The sequence below is a fragment of the Pseudocercospora fijiensis genome (genome assembly GCF_000340215.1).
Source record: "Pseudocercospora fijiensis CIRAD86 unplaced genomic scaffold MYCFIscaffold_6, whole genome shotgun sequence".
Lineage (NCBI taxonomy): Eukaryota > Fungi > Ascomycota > Dothideomycetes > Mycosphaerellales > Mycosphaerellaceae > Pseudocercospora > Pseudocercospora fijiensis.
Window position 1 is genome coordinate 3,499,145 of NW_006921537.1, and position 22,963 is coordinate 3,522,107.

General features: G+C 52.4%; 7 protein-coding genes across 7 annotated transcripts; 6 read left to right on the forward strand and 1 right to left on the reverse strand.

Moving 5' to 3' along the window:
- Positions 1-53: 53 nt before the first annotated feature.
- On the forward strand, positions 54-2,838 carry MYCFIDRAFT_176629 (uncharacterized protein; the record flags this gene model as incomplete). Its single annotated transcript, XM_007930370.1, has 23 exons — positions 54-118; positions 168-199; positions 230-240; positions 279-363; positions 395-687; positions 725-800; positions 829-955; positions 985-1,085; positions 1,132-1,148; positions 1,174-1,252; positions 1,284-1,304; positions 1,342-1,412; positions 1,445-1,465; positions 1,500-1,526; positions 1,566-1,685; positions 1,720-1,805; positions 1,853-1,989; positions 2,024-2,118; positions 2,145-2,153; positions 2,193-2,304; positions 2,334-2,427; positions 2,470-2,477; positions 2,504-2,838. 23 exons carry the CDS (start codon positions 54-56, stop codon positions 2,836-2,838), a joined length of 2,022 nt encoding a protein of 673 aa, XP_007928561.1.
- A 5-nt stretch (positions 2,839-2,843) lies between these two features.
- MYCFIDRAFT_215928 (uncharacterized protein) lies at positions 2,844-4,850 on the reverse strand (the record flags this gene model as incomplete). The annotated part of the gene is made up of 3 exons (XM_007930371.1): positions 2,844-3,397; positions 3,465-4,491; positions 4,791-4,850. The coding sequence occupies 3 exons, from the start codon at positions 4,848-4,850 to the stop codon at positions 3,150-3,152; spliced, it is 1,335 nt and encodes a 444-aa protein (XP_007928562.1). The 3' UTR covers positions 2,844-3,149.
- Positions 4,851-8,784: 3,934 nt separating this feature from the next.
- Positions 8,785-10,949, forward strand: MYCFIDRAFT_139431 (uncharacterized protein; the record flags this gene model as incomplete). The annotated part of the gene is made up of 2 exons (XM_007930372.1): positions 8,785-8,946; positions 9,015-10,949. 2 exons carry the CDS (start codon positions 8,785-8,787, stop codon positions 10,947-10,949), a joined length of 2,097 nt encoding a protein of 698 aa, XP_007928563.1.
- A 2,192-nt stretch (positions 10,950-13,141) lies between these two features.
- Positions 13,142-15,508, forward strand: MYCFIDRAFT_52047 (uncharacterized protein; the record flags this gene model as incomplete). The annotated part of the gene is made up of 5 exons (XM_007929809.1): positions 13,142-13,213; positions 13,274-13,417; positions 13,470-14,405; positions 14,459-14,651; positions 14,703-15,508. 5 exons carry the CDS (start codon positions 13,142-13,144, stop codon positions 15,167-15,169), a joined length of 1,812 nt encoding a protein of 603 aa, XP_007928000.1. The 3' UTR covers positions 15,170-15,508.
- A 193-nt stretch (positions 15,509-15,701) lies between these two features.
- On the forward strand, positions 15,702-18,093 carry MYCFIDRAFT_58882 (uncharacterized protein). The gene is made up of 2 exons (XM_007929839.1): positions 15,702-15,996; positions 16,048-18,093. The coding sequence occupies exons 1-2, from the start codon at positions 15,740-15,742 to the stop codon at positions 17,915-17,917; spliced, it is 2,127 nt and encodes a 708-aa protein (XP_007928030.1). The 5' UTR covers positions 15,702-15,739; the 3' UTR covers positions 17,918-18,093.
- Positions 18,094-19,512: 1,419 nt separating this feature from the next.
- On the forward strand, positions 19,513-22,006 carry MYCFIDRAFT_52051 (uncharacterized protein). The gene is made up of 4 exons (XM_007929810.1): positions 19,513-19,901; positions 19,961-20,510; positions 20,633-21,519; positions 21,573-22,006. Exons 1-4 carry the CDS (start codon positions 19,811-19,813, stop codon positions 21,602-21,604), a joined length of 1,560 nt encoding a protein of 519 aa, XP_007928001.1. The 5' UTR covers positions 19,513-19,810; the 3' UTR covers positions 21,605-22,006.
- Positions 21,234-22,006, forward strand: MYCFIDRAFT_211818 (uncharacterized protein). Its single transcript, XM_007930373.1, has 2 exons — positions 21,234-21,519; positions 21,573-22,006. Exon 2 carries the CDS (start codon positions 21,657-21,659, stop codon positions 21,837-21,839), a length of 183 nt encoding a protein of 60 aa, XP_007928564.1. The 5' UTR covers positions 21,234-21,519; positions 21,573-21,656; the 3' UTR covers positions 21,840-22,006.
- Positions 22,007-22,963: the final 957 nt, after the last annotated feature.

Sequence of the window (22,963 nt, forward strand, 5' to 3'; positions counted from 1 at the left end):
TGCTGGGTGGGAGGGTGTTATTAGTTGAGACGAATACATGTGTGAGAACAGTCATGAAATGCTGTCCCACATCGAATGACTACGTCACTATCAACATCCCGCCCGGGCCGGGTAACACGTGCATACTGTACATAGAACTATCCGGTCTGAGCTTTCCATTCACTCAGATTCTCAGAACACAACCTCTTTCATCTGATCAGTTTTGTTATACTGTGGAACTAACCCTCAGCATGCCATATTGTGAACGAGCGTCGTAACATCCAGAATGCTGGCTGCAGAGGACCGCATTGCTCATAGCCATACACGACCTAACCGAGACACCGCGAATACCATCCGTACCCGGCTTCCCCACGCTGGACAAGAGTTGTACAGGGGAGAAACGAAGGATGGTTAGAAGGCAAACATGACATTCAAAAACACGGGTTTTATTTGGAACGTGGTTGGTCTGACGCAAGAGTAGAATTGGTAGAGCGCGTGCGTTCGCTTTGGAGGTTGGTAAGAAGAATTCGAGGACGATGCTGTACTGCTCTATGCTGCTCGACAGTCCCTTCAGAGAGACTGACTCAACCTCAACGTGAGCGATTCGAGCTGATCACGTCGAATGCCGTGGCAAGTATCATTGCCACCACGATGACTTCAACCGCCGGGCTACAGAACCTTCTCCAACACTTTCATCATCATCATACTGTCTTGTGAGGAAGGCAAACATGAACTCTCTCCTGAGAAAGCAACATCCTCAGCTTCTGACGTGTCATTACAGGCCTCACAGTACCCGACACCCATAACCGTAAAAGTGGCCTGTGCAGGGCATTGAGGAGAAACGTGAAGCCGTGAGGAGAAACGTAAGGCCGCCGGGGGGGCCAAACGTGGCTCCGAAACGAACTATGACGGGGATGCTCGGAGCAAGGAGCAAGGAGTATACAACAAACATAGTTCCGGCATTGGACGAGGGTGTGTGATCCTGTTTCTCGTTGACTTTCTCAGGTATTCGTGTTGTTCTATCCCACGAGTACTGTACAGCCTCGCTGGTCGTTTTTTTTCGAATGCGTCTGGTGATGCTCTGCGTGGATGGTGCAAGAAAGGCGGTGAATAGGCCCCTTCGAGCATTCTTGCTTACCTCTTGTCGTCAAGCACTTTCTCGACGACGAGTGACGACGATTATCACATGCAAAGCGGCTTGAATCGGCGTATTGCCTATCGCTGTTGATCTTGGGACGCCGGCGACATTGGTGGTTTCGGGGCGTTGTTGGAGGTCATCATTACGAACATGGGTGTCGGATAAGCAAGGGGGTTTCCGCAACTCTGTTGACTGACTGAACGGGTGACTTGGAACTGATGAAGTGACAGGCCAGGGTCGCCAGGGCAATTTACTGCAAGCCAGATCACATCGGATTCGAGATGAATACGAGATGGTGCAACGTTGGTTGTTATGCTGTGCGGGCAGGGATCAAGCGAACATCTCGCAGTGCATGATCAGAAAAGGTCAAGCATAGTGACAGGCATTCGTTGAAGAAGAAAGAGCTGACGTGAGTGTTGTCCTTAGTATGTAGTGTCTAGTGTGATAGGTTGACTTGATTCAGCCAGCGGCACCAACGCGAAAATCACGCATGATCATTATCAAGCATAGCAGTCTCGTGGTCAGACTTGGCCGACGCAGTGATCGGTCGGCGCGATGGCATTCCTATGTCATTGATGCATTTTGATTCATTCTGCTGCAAGACGTTAGTATCAGCGCCAGTCTCAGATTACCGCACTGTCGACCAAAGTACAGGGATTTACTCCCTCATGGCACGGAGAACGGTCCTGTTCAAAAACCGCCCGGCTTACCGCAAATGACAACCCAATGTCGCAGAGAGCAAGCACTAGACAAAACACCATGTTGTCAATCCAGTCAAGGGGGCGATAGAGCGGGTCACGAGGAACAACCACGCACGTGGTTTCCCGTAGGTTGGACATCGGACACGGCGGATGAGGACATGGGAGGATGTCGTTGATGGCGTCTAGGTGTGCATGGCATGACTAGCGGTCCCAACTCTGTCGTCTCGAGGCCTGATTGGGTACGGTCGCCGTGTCGATGAACTCGCTGTTTTACGACATCCGCTTGTTCGTGATCGATCTGTGCAGCGGCCACAGGCATTGTATAGAGGCGGATCGTGAAGCTAAGGAACCGAGTTGCATTTTCCGATGTTTAGGCGCTCCAGCCCGTGGAGAATGTCCGCTCTGGCGGTGAGCCCAAACTCCACTCATTTTGCGGGATGTTGTTATTTCCATCGCTTGTCGAAAGTGTGAAAACAGTTGTGGTCAGTAATGCTTCTGAATGACCGTAGGCAAAGGCCCCAGTAACACGATGTTGGCCGTCCGAGGCACGATTCGCACGCGATCAGCAGGTGTTGGAATGACCGCAACTATTGTCACAATGCTGATGCGGTTTGCCGAAGGAGCTCTATAGACGCAAAGGACTTCGGAAAGTGGGCCCGGTGTTGTGGTTGTCTGTCTGCACAAGGCTGGTCACAAGCCGACAGGTACGGCTTCATTTTGTCGTGGCGTGTGCTCATCGGTCCGCATAACTTGATTTCGGTCTGCGAATGCGCATATTTTCCCTTCATCATCTGCAACAATGACCAGCATGACCAATGCTCGAATGACAATTGGCAGCACATCAGCCTCGGTCAGATTGATCGACAAGCAAAGCCTAAACAGAAGGTCACAGCAGCTGTGACAACCACGCTTACACCATCTAGTACAGCTTGCAGCTATCACATAGGTGCTAATGCAGCTTTCTTGCTCGACCAGAGTAGTAAGAGTAGGCAAATGACGGCGTGGACGTTTTGGGGCTAAGTTGTACAACGAGGTTGGTGTTCTCATTTAGTATACAGATATCGAGATTGCAAGGACCTCGAGCGAACAGAAGATGTTGATGTTTCTGTCCTCGTTCTCGTACAGGGGAGTCGAGGGTCACTGAGATCCGGAACATCCCGTTTGCTAATGCGCCGGCGTTGTCTCGTTCTGTGAGGCCGCTGCGTGTGCCCTGCTAGTGATCTCCTCCAGCGAGGCTCTAAACCGAGTTTGCACAATGGACGAGTAATGAAGGAACGGTGGCAGTGCAAATGAACCATGACTGCCGTATGCGCGGTCGATCGTGTAGAGGTTCATCTCATGTCGGGCCCCTCACTCAAGATGATGGTGAGCGAAGCCAAAGAGCTTCTAGTCGCGTGGAGGTGGAGACCGTTTCGCAAGCCTGTGATAATCTCATGTCGGGTAACCTGACTTTTGCGCACCAAGCGAAGACAGACTTCTGTCCTCGGGACCACTTCCATATCCAAGTTGTTCATCAGAAAAGGCCCGTTTGGATTGCAGGGTGTTGTCGAGGTTGGATCATAGTCAATCGCGTAGCATGCTGGTTGAGCAGGGCAGTAGCCTGTTCAACTCGCCGCGCTACCATCGATCCCAGCGTCGCTTCCTACCAAAGTGCCTAGGCAGACCGAGCTCCTCAAAGCACATCTCGTACTCGCTTAGCTCCTGCTTCTCTTCGATAGCGTCCTCTCCAAGCACAAACCCATCCTCAGCAAGCGCGCTCTGAACGTCGTGCTCTAGTTCCCCCTCACGCTTGTACAGGAGCACGATGTGCTGGAGCCACTTGGTCTTCTCTGGGCCAAGCGAGACCAGCCAATCGACGAAGGTGCTTTGGTTCCAGTTCTTTAGCCAAAACAGTGGTCTCCAACACTCGAAGACATTGCATTGGTAGTACAGATGTAAAGTTTCGCTGCGCAGCTGATGAGACACTCTAGTTATGGGTGGAGGAGGCGGGCGGTTGAGGCGGTCCATCCTGATAGGCCTTTTCGTCAACTGTTTGCGCTGCAACCGACCATGCGCATTCGGTCCTACATCAGCTGTCTCGTCATGTTCGTGTGATGCAGCAGTCCATTCAGTCACAGCGTGCATCCAGATTTGCTCACGCAGCTCTGCTGGTAGCTCTAGCAAGCGAGAGCGCGCTTGCGTGCCCGAAGGTTGCATGGCTTTTCCCAGATTGGAGTTGCCGAGCACGAGGTCGTGACGGCCGAGAATCTCCTCCAGATGTTGTTCTTGTTGTTGTTGTTGTTGTTGTCGTTGTTGTCGTTGTTGTTGCTCATCTAACCACGTGACAAATGCGGCGTCTTGGGCGGCGCCTGGCAGGATTCTGACGCGCTCAGTTTCGGTGATGAGGGTACGGCGGCGACTTCTCAAGCCTTTCGGCAGGCGAGTATTCGGTGATCTGGTGTCTAGAGATGCTCGGTAGCCAACCCTGGCTCGGCAGCGGATATCGTCTGGTACGCTTGCCAGGTGCTGGCAAACGCCTGGAGTTGGTTGCAAAGGTCGTTGTGTGCGGTTCAGTGCCAGAGCATTCACGTTCAAGCGAGGGAACGCACAGTGCGCGGGCGAGAAGAGTCCCGCATGGAATACAGAGACACTGATGAAGGAGTGATGGAAGGACTTGGTGTTGCCCGCAAGGTGCTGTGCGAGATGCCGGAGCGTCGCAACTCGCCGAAATTCAAAAGAGCCAAAAGTTTCTAGCGGCACAACGGAGCGAACACCTTCTTTTGCACCTCACCTCACCTTTTCTTACTTCACTTTGACATACAAGCTTCAAGCAAGACGTTGACAGCACAATTAATGTTCGGGGGAAGTGGGAAAGCGAACGTAAAACCGCATTCGAAGATCGAAATCCCTCCTCCCGCCAGGATCTGCTCTGGCCTTGGTCTTGCGACTTGTCACAGCGGGAGGCTCGACTTGCTCTCTCTCTCTGGCCTCACGACCACGCGTATTGTGATGCTGTCCAATACCGGACTGCCACTCTCACCGCTCATCTTCATCGCTGACCTGAGCCGACAACAAGCGAACAACGAAGATCGTCCAGATTGTCAAGAGCGTGGGAGGAGATGTATGCAGTTGCCGGATGTTTCACGGCTCTTATTCCGACACACCACCAACAAACAACCACGTTCGCTGACATGCCTGATAAGTGGCGGTGTCGAGTCCGACGCGGCACGCCTAGGTACATGCTACATCCCTCGCAATCTACGAAATTTCCGTCATCACGATGGCAAAACAAAATCCAAGCCAAGCTCGAAGAAAGTCTATGTGATGCCCGAAAGATCATTCTTCGTTTTGAGTTTGCGCGGTCATGACTGTGTCGCGGTTATGCTACCGATACTAGCAAATGAGCCGGTCAAGGCTTTACCGTCTTGAAGCCTCCTCACTCGTACAGAGAGCTTCTACAGTAGATTAGTTCAGGGCGACTGTACACCTCCCTCCAAAGCCTCCTGAATCGAAATCGACGATTTGCCAGCATTCAAAAGTGCGGCACATCGCGACGAGTCATTTATAACAACCATCCAAGGGCTAGAAATCCATCTCCAACGTAAACGCTATCTTGAATTGTTACATCATCACTTCAATACATGTTCCTAGACGAAGGGACGGACCCTGAACCTTGGACAACTTGCCGATTCCGTTGCATTAGTGTGGTGGTTTTCCATGACTCGGCAGATGTTCGAGATGATGCGAATGATATAGCTCTTTCTGTCCAACCCCCATCCATCATCCTTACAGAGAACAGTAGCTCAACGAGAGAAGGTAAGCTCACCGCCTACGTGAAGCTGACAACATTCGTCTTGGTTGTAGTGTCATTGCGATTTGTGATTGGGCCTGGCCAGCAGGTACTTCCTGTTTCGATTTCTAGGTTTACCGTGGGTCCGTCTACTTTCTTACACTCGAGCTTCGGCAGCTGGCGACCGAGCGTTACGTATCGAATTTTTTCTTCTCCGACTCTTCCCACTGCAACTAAGTTGCGCGTCCCGAGGGATGTCCGACTAAGCAGATGAGGTGTGGCGGCAGCTTGCGTAACGAAGGCGATCTGCAACGGCGCTGAGCCTCACTCAGAATCTGTTTGTGGATAAAGTCCAACTGTAGCAGAGATTAGGGATGTATCCTGCTGATTGACAGTCATTTGAATCAAGCCTAGCCGGGATAAAATCTACCACTGAATGTGTCTGAGTACTTCCCGAGACCGGGCTTGCGGACCAGGTATAGCTAAGATCGGAATCGACCTCCCGGTGTATGTGCAGTACTTAATGCATCACGTGGGCCGTAGATGACTTGTCATTTATTATTCTGTGCTGTCATTTAAACACGCAGCGCAGAGATGATTCGAGGATGCACGCGATCCCGGCGAGTGTTTTCCGGCAAACCCGTGTACTGCCGTTTGTAGACACGGCATCCCGAAGCAGTTGTAGGACCGACGAGGTTGTTTCTGAGTTTAAGGTGTCCTTGGGATCGCCCCATCAATGCTCGTGACTTGCTCGTGGTCGGCAAGGATGTGGCAATTGCAGAGGTCATTGCATCGTCATTACGAGAACTGACGCCTCAAGTAGCAGGGTGTGGTGCCAGGTCCACGCTGTAGTATCGAAATGCAGAGAGAGTCTTCTCGAGGAGAGCGGGCAGAAGGTCAGGATTGGATTGGGTATATGTATATTAGAGTTCGACCAAACGGACGTGCGCCATGCAAGTTCAACGCTCCCGTTGTCAAACTCGTCCCGTGCAGGTGTACGCAGAACATCGACGGAAGAGTTTCGGAAGACGAGCCCCATGACAAGCCAAGCTGGCCAAGCATCGGTGAGCAGGAGGATCCCTGCGCAGGCCAGTTGGCTTGCAGGCCTGTTCACAGCGGCCAGGACAGGGCAAGGCATGTCGAACGCGGCTGGTTTTCGATGATGAGATGCTCGCGCGCCCCCGCGGCCTGATGTAATTTCTTAGTCGCCTTGCCTAAACAGTGAAGTCGGGGCCGACTGGCAGCCTGTCGCAGGATGGAATTGAGAACCCCCACTCTGGATGATGAAAGAAGGGCTCTGTGTGTGAAGCGCTCGCCTACTCGCAGCCGAAAGGCACTAGAGGTGCAGAAAGGAAATTGGCTCTCACATCGGTCGCGGGTCGTTCGTCTCGCTGTGTGGGACAGAAGGCGGGCGGAGCAGCGAATCCGCGAATGACGACGAGAGGTTCTCGTATGTAGCGATTTCGAGCATAGCGGCATATATCGGGTCAGAGGTTCTCGCGAGCCAGCTGGGACGGGACAGCCTGGCGGGCGCGGTAGGTAAACTCGCCAGCGGGCCTGGGAGAGAGCAGAGAGTGCTTCTAGCGCGCTTCGAGGGCCTGTGGCATGAAGAACAGGCTGCGCGTGCAGGTACTTAAAGTGCAAGCTAGCGGAGGGTGGAAGTGAAGGCCACATGCCTGCCTGCCGCAGAGGTGGTGGATCTGTCGCCAAGAAAGCATGCCGCATTCCTTTTATTGGAAAGCCGTCGTCGTCGTCGTCGGGCAAGCAAGCATGGCAACCTGAACGCGTGGTGCGCTGCGCTGCGCTGCGCTGCTGCGAGTTCCAAGCAAGCACCCATACACGCATTAACGTTCCCTCTCGTCTTTGACCACGCAGCAGGCCGCGGCCCAGAGAGCTGCACTCCCAGCGCGTGCTGTCTTTTCCGTTTGATTGCGACACGCCGGCGGTGGACCTTGGACCTTGCCTTGCCAGTGTGCGCTGCAGCCTTCCACCCTTGACGCTGCCGTGCATGCAGGCCTATACACTATACACACACTAGGACTGTCGCTACTGTCACTTGTATACTGTACTACGCCCATTCCTCTGGCCCGCCGTTTGTTTCGAGATAGAGTTGGAGCTGCTAGAGCGAGCGTAGAGGCAGCCTGCGCGGTATGCACCGCAGCTCGACCAAGGCACAAGCACCAGCACCAGCACCAGCACCAGCACCAGCAACAGGCTCAGGCTCAGGCTCAGGCTCAGGCTCACGGACGCTGCCTGGGGACCTTCACTGCACACCAGACCACCAGACCACACCAGTGACCACCAGACCCGAGCCGACCAGCACTAAACCTCACACCCTGCACCTGCGCCTGCACCTGCACCTGCACCTGCACCTGCACCCGCACCTGCACTTGCACCGCTGCTCACCATTGCAGCGCATCATTGCATTTGGCTCCCGTTGCCTTGCCGTGCGCGTTTGTCGTTGCGACCTCGCGGGCTGACCAGGCGGGCGCCGATGCATGTTGGCAGCACCTGCAGCTCCCGCACGCCCAGTCGCCTCCCGTCGTCAGTCTCGCACCGGACGTCGCTCGCGCCTCGAGCCACCGCTCAAGCCTTCCAAGGGACTGCGTGACCTGATCTCCAAATTGGTCTGAGCATCTCCCCTCGTGCGACGCCAGTGAGGGATCCTGGTCGCTGGCCGCCACTTGCCGCAGCTCAAGTTATCAGTCGCGCCTGCCAGCTAGCCATCGAACTTGTTATCGTAAGTACCGCTCTCGTGTATCATCGTCCTATTTACCGGCGACGTCGCGCCCACTGTCGCGCGCCCTCCGCGCTGCGCTATACAACACTCTGGGGCTCTTCCCAAACCTCGCCCACCCTTGTCCCGAATGTCTGCCGCCGTGATGTCGAATTATTACTCATCGCAGCTCCAGGTACACAACTGGATGCTCGCGCACATGAACAACAACAATTACCCGCCGCCGCCCGAACAGCAGCAGCACTACAATGGCCTCTACGCCGCCCAGCCCGGCGCCCAGCAGTTGTTGGACCCGGCGCAGCAAGAGCAACTCCAGTTCAGCAACTTGAACCAGCCCATCTACCCGAAAGTCGAAACTCTTCCAGGCTCGAATCACCACAGCCCCGCCCCTCAACATGTTCAGACCCTGGCTCAAGGACTCCACGATCACTCTGGTCTGGACGAGCACCAGCACAGGCACATGCAGCACAATGTCCATGCCCTTCAGCAACCGACTCCCGTCACGAGCCATCCGACGAGCGCAGCAGGCCACTCAAATCCAGCTACGCAGACCTCGACCCCAGAACAGCCGCAGAAGACGAATCGATTGAGGAAAGCATGCGATTCGTGCAGCATTCGAAAAGTCAAGGTGGGTGCTTCTTAAAGTCTGACAAAATTCGGAGCTTGAGGCAGAACTCTGACACTTCACAGTGTGACGAGACTGGACCACCATGTCGAGCATGTGCGGCATTGGACATCCCCTGCACATTTGATCGACCTAGCAGGCGAAGAGGACCACCAAATCGACATGCAGAAGCTATTAAGCGTAGACGACTCGAAGAGCAGGCCGCAGCGAGCACACCTGGCTCCGGAATGTCCTCTCCATCATCACCTACGAACGCAGCACACGCTTTGGCTGCGCTTTCCGGACACTCGTCAGCACCACTTTCTGCAGAGTCCATCTGCCCCATCGAGACGCTCGACCTGCTCATTGACGACTTCTTTACCTACATTCATCCACTTTGCCCGTTCCCACACGAGCCCAGCTTTCGCGACGCTTGGAAGCGTCGAGAGGACTTGACCAACAAGTCATTCCTGTCCCTGCTGGCATCCATGATCGGAGCTTTAGTCGCGTCTTTTCCAAGGAAGCCGCGTTTGCACCTCAAAGCCCAGAAGAGAGAGAACATGTTTCCCAATCACATGAGCCTGGTAAAGCGATGCCAAAATGTGTGTGCGGTGGCGCGCGGCCCAGGATACCTGGAAAGCGATCACTTGAATGTGTATGACGCGGCAACAAGCTATTTCCTCGCGTTGACAGGCGTGTATACATTCAGATGGCGTCTGGGTCGGCTATATTTCGGCGAATGCTTGACCATCCTCCGAACTCTTGGCTTGCATAAAGCCAAAACCCAAAATTACGCCCAATTGGGCTCTCTGCCGACCGCGATGGGAAGTCACAGCAATGCATTGGAAAACGGCAATGAGCTCGACAACATCACGCTTGAGATGGGCCGTCGCATCTTCTGGACCATGTTTGTGAGCGTTAAGTCGATGGAGCAATTAGGTGCCAGCTTTGGTGAACTGGTCATTCCTCCGCCGACACATACCGAGCCGTACCCACCTCTGCCGACTGAAGTCGATGACTTCTGCATCTACCCAAGGTATACTGAGCAGCAGCCCGCTGGATTGGTGCCCATGATCGCCGGGTTCAACGCCAATGTCCGCGTCTACTGCTCGTATAACGCCCTGGCCACTATGGAGATGGCCTGGGGCATCGATGCTGTCGTGGATTGGGAGCGACAGAAGCGTGTCCTCCACGAATCTCTTCGCCGATGCAAGGAAGCCATGAGCAACTTGCCAGCGGAAATCACTGTGCAAACGAACGCTGGAACTCCAAACCAGAGCAACGGCTTCTATCCCACATTCGTCCAGCCCCACCTCGGCAGAGATCCAGCACAGAGCCTCATGAGTCCGTCGTCGCGAGTCACAGCGGAGCAGTCGCCGGAAGAGCGTCGACGATCCCAGCATGAGATCCAAAAAGCTAACATCTACGCCTCGAGCTTGGCCACTCGCTCATATCTGGTGGAGAAGTACTGGAACCTTTGCGAGGCTCATCAGCGAGCGAGACAGTCCCAACCTGGGTCTTTGCCAAGCTCACCTGGCGCCGGCGTCACAGCTGCCGGGATCGACAATATGGTGCCTCAGATTCCCACCAGCCATTACGACATGGTAGAGAACGAAATGCGCGAAGAGCGCGAAAACATTGTGAAAGATCTCCTCATCGTCCTGGGCAGCATTGACCAAGTCAACATGGAGCCCAATGCCGACTCCTTCGTAAGTCGTACCAACTCCGACAAACCTATGAGCTTTGTGCTGAGCCAACCTTGTCAGACCATGAAGATCCGCTCGATCGCGAGCACACTGATCGAGACACCCGACCAACGTAAAGGTCAACTTGCCATTCAAGCTCAAGAATACCTCACGGCCTTCTTGAAGATTCTAATGAAACTGGAACGTGTCAGCCCGGCCAACAGTGATAACAACGACCTACCAGAAGATGAGGATGCGGAACTCAGAACTTGGGCCGATCTGAGGGAAAACCAGATGAAGTTTGCGCAGCAGGGTGGCCTGCTTGGTTTGTCTTGAAGTGTTGACGCTTTTTGCTGGTGGACTACTGTTATACAATTGCGCAGGCGCTCTGCGTGTATGTGCGTGCTTGCTTCGGAAATCGCTCGATACCCCGTGGGCCCAAATTTTATATCATGTCGGCGCTATGGGTGGAGGGGATGGAGGGGATGGGAAACATTTGATCGCGGCGACGATCCCCAGATTGCTTCGCTTCGGCTGGCTGGCGTGTGCGCTTCGCTTTGCTGGTTCGATTCGATTTTGTATTATGATGCTGTTGAATTAAGTTTCAAGCATCTGTCTATAGACTTACAAGTTTTTTTTTTCAAAAAAACTGTAAAAACAATTTATGTCGTTATGAATAGGATGTTGGATTTCGTATCTTGTTTTTCCATTCAAATAAAACATATATACATATATACGTGCCGTGTGTCTTATGTCTTGTTATAGGAAGTTTTTTTCTTTTCTCGGATTAAGCTTTTATACTATAATATATACGATAGATTTAGTAGAGGCTGTTTAGTATCTTAGGGTTTCCGGAGAATGTGCCTTGTTAGTCTATACTCTTATACGAATAGGTTAGTTTTAGAAGACGACGAGCAGCGAAGTGCCTTCTGAGAGGCGGTTGGAAATATATCCCGAGATTCGATATGCGCATCGGATGGGAGGAGGGTGGAGTTTTAGGGAGGATGGGAGTGGTTCTCCACAGATCTGCCTTGGTGGCTTTCGTAGTACGATGGCCTGCAGCTTCGCGAGCTCGTTGTGCAACAGCATCATCCACAGCACAGAATCATCACAGAGCGGCTGCTCAGGTCACAATTGGCCGCCAATGCGTGAAGTGACGTTTGAGTTGCGTCTTGCGTAGATCTTTGAGAAGGTCATGATTATCCTCTTCTCCAGAGAGTCCTCGATATTCTAGCCGACGTCTTCACACCAGTATTGCTTTTGCGGCAATGCGCCGAGTTCCCACTCCCATCGAACTCGCTGTGGCGCTGGAGGCGTTGTTAACAGAATTGGAATTCTCGGGACATGGCTGCATGCGATGCAAATGTCAACGTATCGGGAGGATGGAGTTCCAAGCTGAGAAATGGCAAAGCGACAGGCCTCTCCGTCGCTATATGAAGGCAATTTGCAAGGTTCCAAGCTTGGCGCGGCGCCCACGGATGGAATGCGCAGATCAGAGGAGGCGGCAGCATTCGAGTGGTGCAAAGGAACGCAGTGCAGCCGCTCAACACAGACGGCGGGTGTTTTGGTACCAAGAGCAGCCACACATCGTGCTCGTCCAAGCTGAAGCTGAGCCACCACGGCGCTCTGCGGATTTGGGTCTTACAATTGCATCGAGAGGGGGGTTCATTATCGAGGGACGGGGACGGGGACTGGGACTGCAACCCAGCTTTGCGAGTTGGCATGACAGCACCAACACGAGTGTCGTGTTGCTGTCGCTGCCGTTCGGAGTCGTTATTGCTCGCCTATACCTCCTGCTATACCCATACTCTACAACATCCTCCCCTGCCGTCCATCCTCCTGTCTTGCTGTACGGTAGTTCGTCTTGATCTGTGCGGTGACGTCTGCGCTTAAGCGTCCACTTTTGGCGTCGGATCGACAGACAGCATTTTTCCCTTTGAACTCTGCACTCGGCAAGCCGTAGCTTAGAGCCCGCGATCGCATCTCCGTCACGACGCTGCTGTGCGAGTTGCTGTGCTTTCCGTGCCCACCAGACTTCGAGTTCGAGTCTGGCCCTTGGGAGTCGCATACCAATTGAAGACCCGCTGGCCGCATACCACGACCGTCGACGTGGAGCCTGAGGATTGTGCGCTGCTTGGACAATAGTTCTAGCCGCGGCGACAGGGCAGCGCTGCACGACAGATGACATAGCATTGCCGTGGTTGTGCATCGTCTGCAGCAGCTATCGCATCCCGACGCCATTGTGCCCAGCTGCCACGAGGCCTCGACACTGCCACTCCCACGCCAATCGCACGCGAGCGAGCGCATGACCATACGAGCGCGACACCGCCGTTGCTTCGGGGTCCGCGAAGATGGACAACCAGTCTGGCCAGTCGGCCAACAGCAGCAGCGACTTTGTACGTACACACGCAGCTGATCGGACTCGGAAGCTCTGCTGACCGTGATGCGCAGGTTCGCAAGCTATACAAGTAGGAGCCATCCCATTCGAGCTGCCGCGTTGCGCGCCTACTGACGCTGATGAATGTAGAATGTTGGAGAGTCCACAAGATGAGAGGGTCGTGAGATGGGGAAACGAAGGCGACAGCTTTGTCGTGCTGGAGGTGCGCATGGCTATAAACATCGGGAGGCTGTCGAGCGCGCCTGGCTGACCAGTCCCGCAGAACGAGAAGTTCACCAAGCACATTCTACCAAAGCACTTCAAGCACAGCAATTTCGCGAGTTTTGTGCGCCAGCTCAACAAATACGACTTTCACAAAGTACGGCATAACAATGAAGAGGGAGGAACATCGCCTTACGGGCCAGGAGTACGCCATCAAGCGCCAGACAGCTGTGGGAGATATGCTCACGCGATCACAGGCCTGGGAGTTTAAGCACCCCGATTTCAAGGTGAACAACAAAGATGCTTTGGATAATATCCGGAGAAAAGCGCCGGCACCTCGAAAAGCAAATAACATGACCGACGACATGCTCCCGACACAGCAAGTCGATCTTATTAACACCCAATTGATAGCGACACAACAACAGCTGCAGCAACTGCAGGAGAGATACAACGAGCTCAGCATGCATCACTCCATGCTGTTACAGGAAGTCATTGGCGTGCAAAAAACCGTGGTCAATCACGAACATGTGATGCAATACGTCATGAATTTCCTGAACTCAGTCGACACGCAAAGGCGAAGAGAGAGTCGAATTCTCAATCCAAACCCATTCGCGAATGCAGCCGGAAACGACCAGGCCAATGGGACGACCACGCCTGGAAACAACCAAACCACGCCAGTCCCACCGATCGAAGATGATGCGCCGGCCTCGCCTTTACAACATGCTGCTAAGCTTCTCAACGAGGTCAATGCCGACCACATGCTGAATACCCGCAACCTGGAACAAATGAACGAGGCCCAGATGCGAATGAATGCTGCCCTCACAACACCACCACCAGACGTTGCCACTAGGAATGGAACACGGTCCTCAAGTCGCGGTGCACAACCGCATTCTGCAGCTTCCTCAAGCTCAGTGGGATATGACCTCGATAATATGGTATACCCGATCGGCCATACCCAGGGTATTGATCCTGCGTACAGCGAGCACATTCACAACATTCCTTATCCAATGCCTCCAAGAGCCCCAGATGGAGCCATCCCGCCGCCAGCGCCGCCAGAAATACGGAAGAAGAGTACGCAGGTAGACCCAGGTTGGGTCCGTCAGCCGCAGATTCTCCTTGTTGAGGATGATCAGACATGCCGAAGGATAGGCGGCAAATTCCTTTTCGCTTTTCATTGCTCTATCGATAGCGCTGTAAGTTTGTGAGACACACTGCGCCCGGATGACTGTGCTGATGCATGGTACAGCTCGATGGTCTTGAAGCTGTCAACAAGCTCAATTCCGGATCCAAGTACGATCTTGTTCTCATGGATATTATTATGCCCAATCTCGATGGAGTGTCAGCCACACATCTTGTTCGACAGTTTGACAGCACAACGCCTATCATCGCCATGACCTCTAACATCCGCAGCGATGATATCTCGATGTATTTCCAGCATGGTAAGTTCTCGCCACAACTGAAAATATAGATGCAAACATAACAATTTCCAGGAATGAACGACGTTTTACCAAAACCTTTCACGAAAGAAGGTTTGCTGGCCATGCTTGAAAAGCATTTGTCACATCTCAAAAAGGGCGGCGCTGGAATCGCTGACCCTATGCCGCCGCCTTTGAATTCTGCTAAGCGGAGCCTAAAGAGCGAAGATTCTCCGGCGACCTCTCCAGCGACCGCCAGCAACTGGAACTCGCCTAGTCAGTTTCCCGGTGGATCACCCTCGGGTAGTGCGCTAGCAGAAGAGCCTTTCATACCGCCGCCATATGGACAAGCTCCCATGGGGGCTCCGATGTACGCACCTCCAGCTCCAGGACAGCTCGTGATGCCACCCCGAAGAAATATAAACGACATTTCCGGAGGTCCTGACATGCAAGACGCAAAGCGCCAGCAAATGTACGCGCAAGGACCGATGGGCCAAATGGCCCAACCTATGCAACACATTCCACGCCCTCCTCCACGATAGCGACATCGTGCTGGTCAGAGCGCTTAATGCATTTGTAAATATGTACATATACCCCGAGAGCAGAGGCGGAGTTTTTTTTCCCCCACGCGTTCATGAATGCGTGGGTGGTGCGTTTGGATTAATGCGCGGGTTGTCGCATTTTTTTGTGTGTATTTCTGCGAATCTGGAATGGTACTGGTACTGGATCTCGAGTCGATCTAGGTAATGTGCTCAAAGGCGAGCTGCAAGGAAGTGATCAAGATGAAATGAAGATGGCGAAACAGTGGCTGTCTCGAGATGTTGACGGTAGCGAGCATATCTGAGGTAGATGCCTGATGAATCAAAGCTGTTTATATCGAGCATCTCCTGCTGTCTGTAATATCTTGCTGCAGTGATACATGTCTTCCTCTGAAGTTCTAGCCGTTATCTCGTGATTCAACATGCTTGTGATTCAATTGTCGACGCACGTTCCAATCGGATGCTCCCGGCGCTACTCTAGCTTCGACATCCGACTCGAACATGACTCCTTCGACGAAAGTACACATCGCAAAAACACACAAACACTTGAGACAGTCAAGATCAGACACCAAGATGCCACCAAAAGGAAAGAAAGGTGGTGGCAAGGACAAGGGAGAGGAAAAACGCGAAGAGCCTCTTCAAGCAGTAATTTTCGCCGACTCCTTTGAGACCAGATTCAACCCCTTCACCCTCGAGCGACCAAGATGTCTACTTCCGCTAGCTGGAACACCATTAATCGAGTACACACTGGAATTCCTCGCAAATGCTGGGGTGGAAGAAGTCATTCTCTATTGCGGCAATCATACTGAAGCCGTCGAGGAGCACTTGAAGTGAGTCGCTGCAATCGAAAACTTTAATACATGCATGTGCTGACTTGGCAGTCACTCCAAATGGATTCTCCCAACGTCGCCATTCGAGCTACAAATCATAAGATCAAACTCTAGATCGGTGGGCGACTGTATGCGAGATCTGGACGCCAAGGGTCTCATCGAGGGCGATTTCATCAGTGTTTACGGCGATGTCGTGGCCAACATTCCCCTGGAGGGCGCGCTCGCGGCTCATCGCGCCAGACGCGAAAAGGACAAGTACGCTATTCAGACTATGGTCCTCCGAGAGGCAACAGCATCTCATCGCGCACAATCGAAGCACTTGCGACGAGTGTTTGTGCTCGACTCCGAAACACATCGTTGCGTGCATTACGAGCAGCTGCGACCTGGCGAAAGTGCCTTGCTCGACATTCCAGGAGAAGTGCTGGAAAATCACGTCGAGCTGGAAGTCCGCGAAGATCTAGTTGATTGCGGTATCGACATCTGCACACCTGAAGTGCTGGCACAATACACGGACAATTTCGACTGGCAGCTCCCGCGACGTGGTTTTCTGTATGGTGTCTTGAAGGATTTTGAGACCTTCCAGCACACTATCCACACTCATATTGCGACAGAAGGATACGCGGCACGGGTGAAGAACCTCCAAACCTTTGACGCCATCAGCAAAGACGTTGTGTCGAGATGGACGTACCCGCTTACACCAGACATCAACCTCGTGGCCGGCCAGTCATTCCAGCTGTATAAGGGCAATGTCTACAAGGAGGATGGTGTTGTGCTGGCAAGGTCGAGTATTGTCAGTCGTCGAACCGTGCTTGGCAAGTCCACTTCTGTGGGTGAACACACCACTATCACCAACAGCGTCATTGGTCGACGTTGCATAATCGGAAAGCGAGTGAAGATCGATGGTGCGTACATCTGGGATGATGCACACATTGGCGACGACGCAGTGATTGGGACGGCAATCATCGCGAACGAAGTTTCGATTGGCCGGAGCTGCAAAGTGGAAGACGGCGCCCTCATCTCATACGGTGTGCGTATAGCCGACGGTACTGGAGTACCTGGCGACAAGCGCATCACTACGCTCAAGCGCAAGAGAGGATATGAGTCCGACGAGGTCATCAAGGCGCCTTCTGATCCCAAGATCGTAGGCGCAGACGGTCATGGTTATCACATGCAGATTGACGAAGATGAAGAAGAGCTCGTGGATTCACTACTCTCTGGAGTGCAGAACCTAAACTTCACCATGGACGAAGACGCAATCTCTGAGCTGGAGTCCGAAGATGACGAGGACGATGACTTCTCCGGTCATCACGTCCGACGAGAATCTAGGAGCGATAGCTTCGCCTCCGCCGATTCCGAAGAGAGCAAGGAGACTCGAGCGAAAGCTAGAGACTTTCATAACGAGGCAGTCGCCAGTCTTGTCGACGACATGGTGAAGGGTAATGATCCAGGCAACATCAGTCTCGAGCTCAAAGCCCTTATCCTCGGCTCAAACGCCCAAGATGATCAGATCCGACGAGCAACAGCCGTGGCATTCGGTAAATGCGTCTCAACTCTCATCGAAACCGGCCAAACACCGAATTCGGCCGTCACGGAACTCCTCCCTCTATACTCTGGCCTCATTACGAGCATTGTCAAGGAAGAAAACGAGCAAGCGGAATTCTTACTCTTCTTACAACGCGATCTGGTCAACCGCGCCCAAGGCTCGAAAATTCTTCTGTTCATGTCCAATGCTCTCGCTAAGGACGATGTCATTGAGGCAGAAGGTTTTGAGGCGTGGTGGAATTCTGAGAAGAGTGTGGAGAGTGCGCAGCTTGAGGATGTGAGGAGGGAGACGAAGCAGTTGGTTGATGTCCTCTGTGCTGATGATGATGATGAGAGTAGTGAGGAGGAGGATGAGGATAGTGGTGATGATGATGAGTAAGAGTTATTTATGCTCGCGATGCACGCATGCGTCAAGGTTTCTGAGCATCGCGACCGGAGGCTTCGTTTACATATATAGTCTCCCACTTTCCGACTTCAGTGGGCGCATATTAGACCACGGAGCTCTGCACCGTTGCGAATCCGAATCGAATCGAAGTGAGGAACATTTCTGCGGAGAGCGAAGGTCACACGTGTTGGTCAGAAGTGGTATCTTGTTTGCATCGGAGTTGGAATTGTGGTGCCACTCGCAAGGCTGCATCTGCGTCTGCGTCTAGCATCTCTCTTTCGTCTCTAAACCCCAGAATCTGTCTCATGCATGACATTTTTTTCTTTTTCTTCTTCTTCTTCGATCTTGCCCTCGCTGACTAGGTTGTGCGATGTAGTGTAATGCATTATGACTTGCATGAAGATCTGTTGCCCTTGTCGCGACGGACATGGTTTTGGCCTCAGATATGGAAGTAAGCGCGATTGGCCCCTAGTCGCGTATGCTTGTTTACTCTCTCTCTCCTATGACTTCTATTTTGCTGCTACTTTGCGGTGTACTTGGAATAGCAGTCGAGAAGCGTAATTTTTCTGCGGAGTCCGGTCGATGCTCTGCTCTGCTCTGCATGTGATGTGGTGTGGGGAGGCGTTCGGGAAAGGGAAAGAAAGCGCGCGTGCGCAAGATTTGAGAGAATTTCTGGGATTTTTTTATGAGAAATGTTTGGAAGATGATGAAATTGAAGGGTAGAAAGTCTTGACGAGACGTCGACATGTGGCTTCAATTTTACCTGCTATGATGGTTCTCTGTAGTTCGCTCTTGGTTTCTGGAATGTCTCGCGAGATTCTTGATCGTTAATAAGAAATCCTCGTGGAACGATTTCGTTGCTGAGAATATACTTTTCTCAGTAGTGCGTGATCAGTGTTGTTTTTCCAACCCGGATAATGGTTGTCATTCGCAGGAGACGGAGGTTTCATCTCGTATTGTTGCTACTTTGCTTCGGACTCTTCTTCGATGGCGCCGGTCGGTGAGTGGGATCTTGATATTACCGCCCGGGTTTATCTCTGGCCTAGAATATTCGCATGAGCTGAAGTTCAGCCAGGCAGCGTTCTTTCTCATGCCTTGGCGTTGGATGATATCCGGGTACAGTCAATTCGGAGAGAACCCCATCGCAGTGCACGAGCACGGAGAAGGCACCGGAAACAGGCTGCAAGATCCGCGGTTCGCCTCCATTTTGCCCGGCAGGAGACTGTGTCCGAAGTCGAACACGCTCAGGCTTCACTCAACTCCGATTCTAGTGCTGTTGATCGAAATCGCGCCTATGAAGGTCGCGCCGTGCCGTGGAATGCAATTGAATAATGAAGAGGTGCAGGTGAAAGTCTCAGAAATCTTTGTTAATCACTTCCGACGTTGGCACATGTTCGCATGACCCCTGCCCCCGGATGCGGCTTGTGACGACCCTCCCGCTGCCTAGCGCGAACCCAAACCATTGCGCCTCGCCCGCCGTCTTGAGAAACAGCAGCTTGACCCTCACCTGCGAACCCTTGGCTCATCCACCAACGTTTGCCTCCGCGCTTGCTTCGCCACTCGACCAACGGTACTACTCTGACTCCTGCCTCGTAGTCATCAAACCAGTCGCTCAGAATCATCATCTCCGCGAGGCTCGATCCGAAATCAGCTACCAACATCCTCCAGCGAAGCCGGGTGCCTTGTCCTAAGGACGAGGCAGCCGCAGCATCTGCCAAAATTCCACCCACGTCTCGGAAACGCTCCTTTGATAATATTTCTACCTCCACGCACATCGAGGCCACTCGGAAGGCAAGCAAGACGAGTCACAAACAGGACGGCGCGTTGCTGGCGGAGGTTGAGGCCGCTCCGACCCCACAATCTCTGGCTTCCGATAAAGGCCGTGCAATGGACTCGGACGACGAGGTGATGAGCGTAGGCGGCTCCTCTGGAGACGATTTCGGTGCAGACGACAGCAGTGTCGACTTTGGGGCAGCAGGTGTGCATCACATGACACAAAGTGAGACAGCCAGGGTAGCGACTGACTAATGACATCAGATTCGGACGTCGAGATTGAGGATGACTTCCAAGACGATGGCGCATTCGAGGCGCAAGAGAAAGACCTGAAGCGCGAGAAGAAGGCATATGAGGTCGATTTCAAGGTTTACAGTCCGCAAGACATTCAGGCACAGCAGGACCGACAGGTTTCGGAAGTCGCGAACCTGCTGGAACAGCCGCACGAGGCCACCGCGATCCTGCTACGGTATGGGCGATGGAATAAAGAGCGCGTTATTGAGCAGTACATGGACAACCAGGAAGAAGTGCTTGAAAAGGCAGGCCTAGGGCAAGATCTACAGCGAGATCCACCCCGGATTGAGACGATTGACGGCTTTGCTTGCGATATTTGCTGCGAGGATGAGGCCGGTCTAGAGAGCTTTGCTATGAGGTGTGGCCATCGCTTCTGTGTGAACTGCTACAGACAGTATTTGGCCCAAAAGATTCGGGAAGAAGGGGAAGCTGCGCGGATCAAGTGCCCGGGCGATGGCTGCAATAACATCGTGGACGCCAAGAGCCTTGATCTGCTGGTGACGGCAGATTTGACTGACCGGTGGGTACTGACTCCACAGGACGAGCATGTCCAAGCTCGTTGCGTCGCCTCGTCCAGCCACTCGACCGCAGAGCGATTGTTAATATTATTTTTTGAGAAATGCACTGACATTCATCCTTCAGGTATCACGAGCTTCTCATGCGCACATATGTCGACGACAAGGACAACCTGAAGTGGTGCCCGGCGCCAGAGTGCATCTATGCTGTGGAGTGCGGTGTGAAACAGCGCGATCTCAAGCGGATAGTGCCTACCGTTCACTGCGACTGCAAGCACAGCTTCTGCTTCGGTTGCACCTTACCCGACCATCAGCCATGCCCGTGCTCGCTCGTCAAGAAGTGGCTGAAGAAGTGCGAGGACGACAGCGAGACCGCGAATTGGATATCAGCCAATACGAAGGAATGCCCAAAGTGCTCGTCAACTATCGAGAAGAACGGCGGCTGCAATCACATGACGTGCAGAAAGTGCAGGAACGAATTCTGCTGGATATGTATGGGTCTGTGGTCGGAGCACGGCACCTCTTGGTACAATTGCAATCGTTTCGAGGAGAAGAGTGGCTCCGATGCTAGAGATGCGCAGGCAAAGAGCCGTCAGTCGCTCGAGCGGTATCTGCACTACTATAATCGATACGCCAATCATGAACAGTCAGCTCGCCTCGACAAGGACATCTACCATAAGACGGAGAAGAAGATGCAGCTCCTTCAAAACCAATCAGGTCTTTCTTGGATCGAGGTGCAATTTCTTGAGCAGGCCTCGCACGCGCTTCAGCAATGCAGACAAACTCTTAAGTGGACATATGCCTTCGCATACTATCTGGCCCGCAACAACCTGACGGAGATCTTTGAAGACAACCAAAAGGATCTCGAAATGGCAGTTGAGAACCTTTCCGAGATGTTTGAGAAGCCTACAGAACAGCTAGCAGGTCTCAAAGTCGAAATGATGGATAAGACGGCCTACTGCAACCGGCGTAGGCAGATTTTGCTGGCAGATACGGCGGAAGGTTTGAAAGCAGGTGAGTGAATCTGGCGTACAGGTGAGATTTTGCGGCGCTGACACCTCACCCAGACAACTGGCAATTTAACGTCGAACTCCAGTGAGCCGCTCGCTCGATCCAACAGCCCTCGAGCGAAAGTCAAGCTCTCAGTCCGCATGATTTCGCAGAGCGACCACCCTCATAATTATTGCGAATGCGGCCGAGCCCCCCATGACAGACGATGCTACGATTCAGTTTCTTATGTATCATTTGGGAATTGGGACACGATGCGAGGCATGGGAACGAGGAATTTGACATTTTGGCGTGGCGTGGCGCGAACGAGCCCGACTGACGGATGATTCATAGTTGGTTGCTCGCTCGCTTGCTTCTTTCCTCTTTCTCGACTACAATCATGCCGCATGGTCTGGGGCGAGGCGAGGCCTTAGTTGTGCAGTCAAGTAGGAGCGAGGCGCTTAGCGAGTTGTATGAAATGTAGATCATAACTGCCAATGTTATTATACAGAGCAAGATGGAAACTTTTCTAATCGAGATGTGTGCTCTCTCTATAGTATATAATAGAGGCTCTGCCTATAAGGAGGATCGTAGGACTTTATCTGTCTCGATCTCGTCTTTTTTTCTGTATATGGAAGGGTTCGGTATATTGAGGCACCTGTCTCTTTATAGAACGACTCCGGTTCTAAGGGACTCTCTAACCTCGCGGTAGAAGGTAGAAGATACTTTTAACTAAATATTTTCCCTCTACTTTTTACTATTTTCTCTCTCTTCCTCTCTAGATATAAGCTAAACGAAACACTCTTCGCGGAAATATTTTAAAAGTAAAAGAAACAGAAAACGAGAGAGAGTATGTTAATTCGGTTAAAAGCGTTTCTTCTTATTCTTCGTATATATATACGTATAGTAGACAGAGGCAGTAGGTAGGAGCTTGTTTATAGTAAAAGGAGAGGTTTTTACGTACTACTGCTAGTAGTAGTGAACTTATAGATTTCAAATTTCTTTTTTTTAGAAGGAGGTAAACCAAATACCCTCTTTCCTACACCTACAACTCCTCTAACTCTTCTATTATACGAGGTTCTAGATCGTTCTCCTCTTTTTTTTTAGTTCCGGTACTGTAATACGAACGTATCCGACGAATATCTATAGCCCGCCTGTTATTAGGCTATGCGTATAGATCGACTTACGATTACTTAGCCGAAAGTTCTTCGCTACCTACTCGCTCGCTTACCGACTCGCAATGTCTTTTTTTTTCATATTATAATAGGTATCTCGCCTCTATAGCCTTTACGTCCGAATAAAGTAGTCTACTTTCCCCGTTATATTAGGTATTGCTACGCCCCCGTCGTTTAGTAGCAAGTAAGTCTTAACGACCTAAGTCGCTATCGTCGTGTTAAGAAGTCTATACTCTAGCATTGTCGTTATCGTTATCGTAGTCGAGGTATAGGTTCGTAAGTTTTATTAGAGTAAT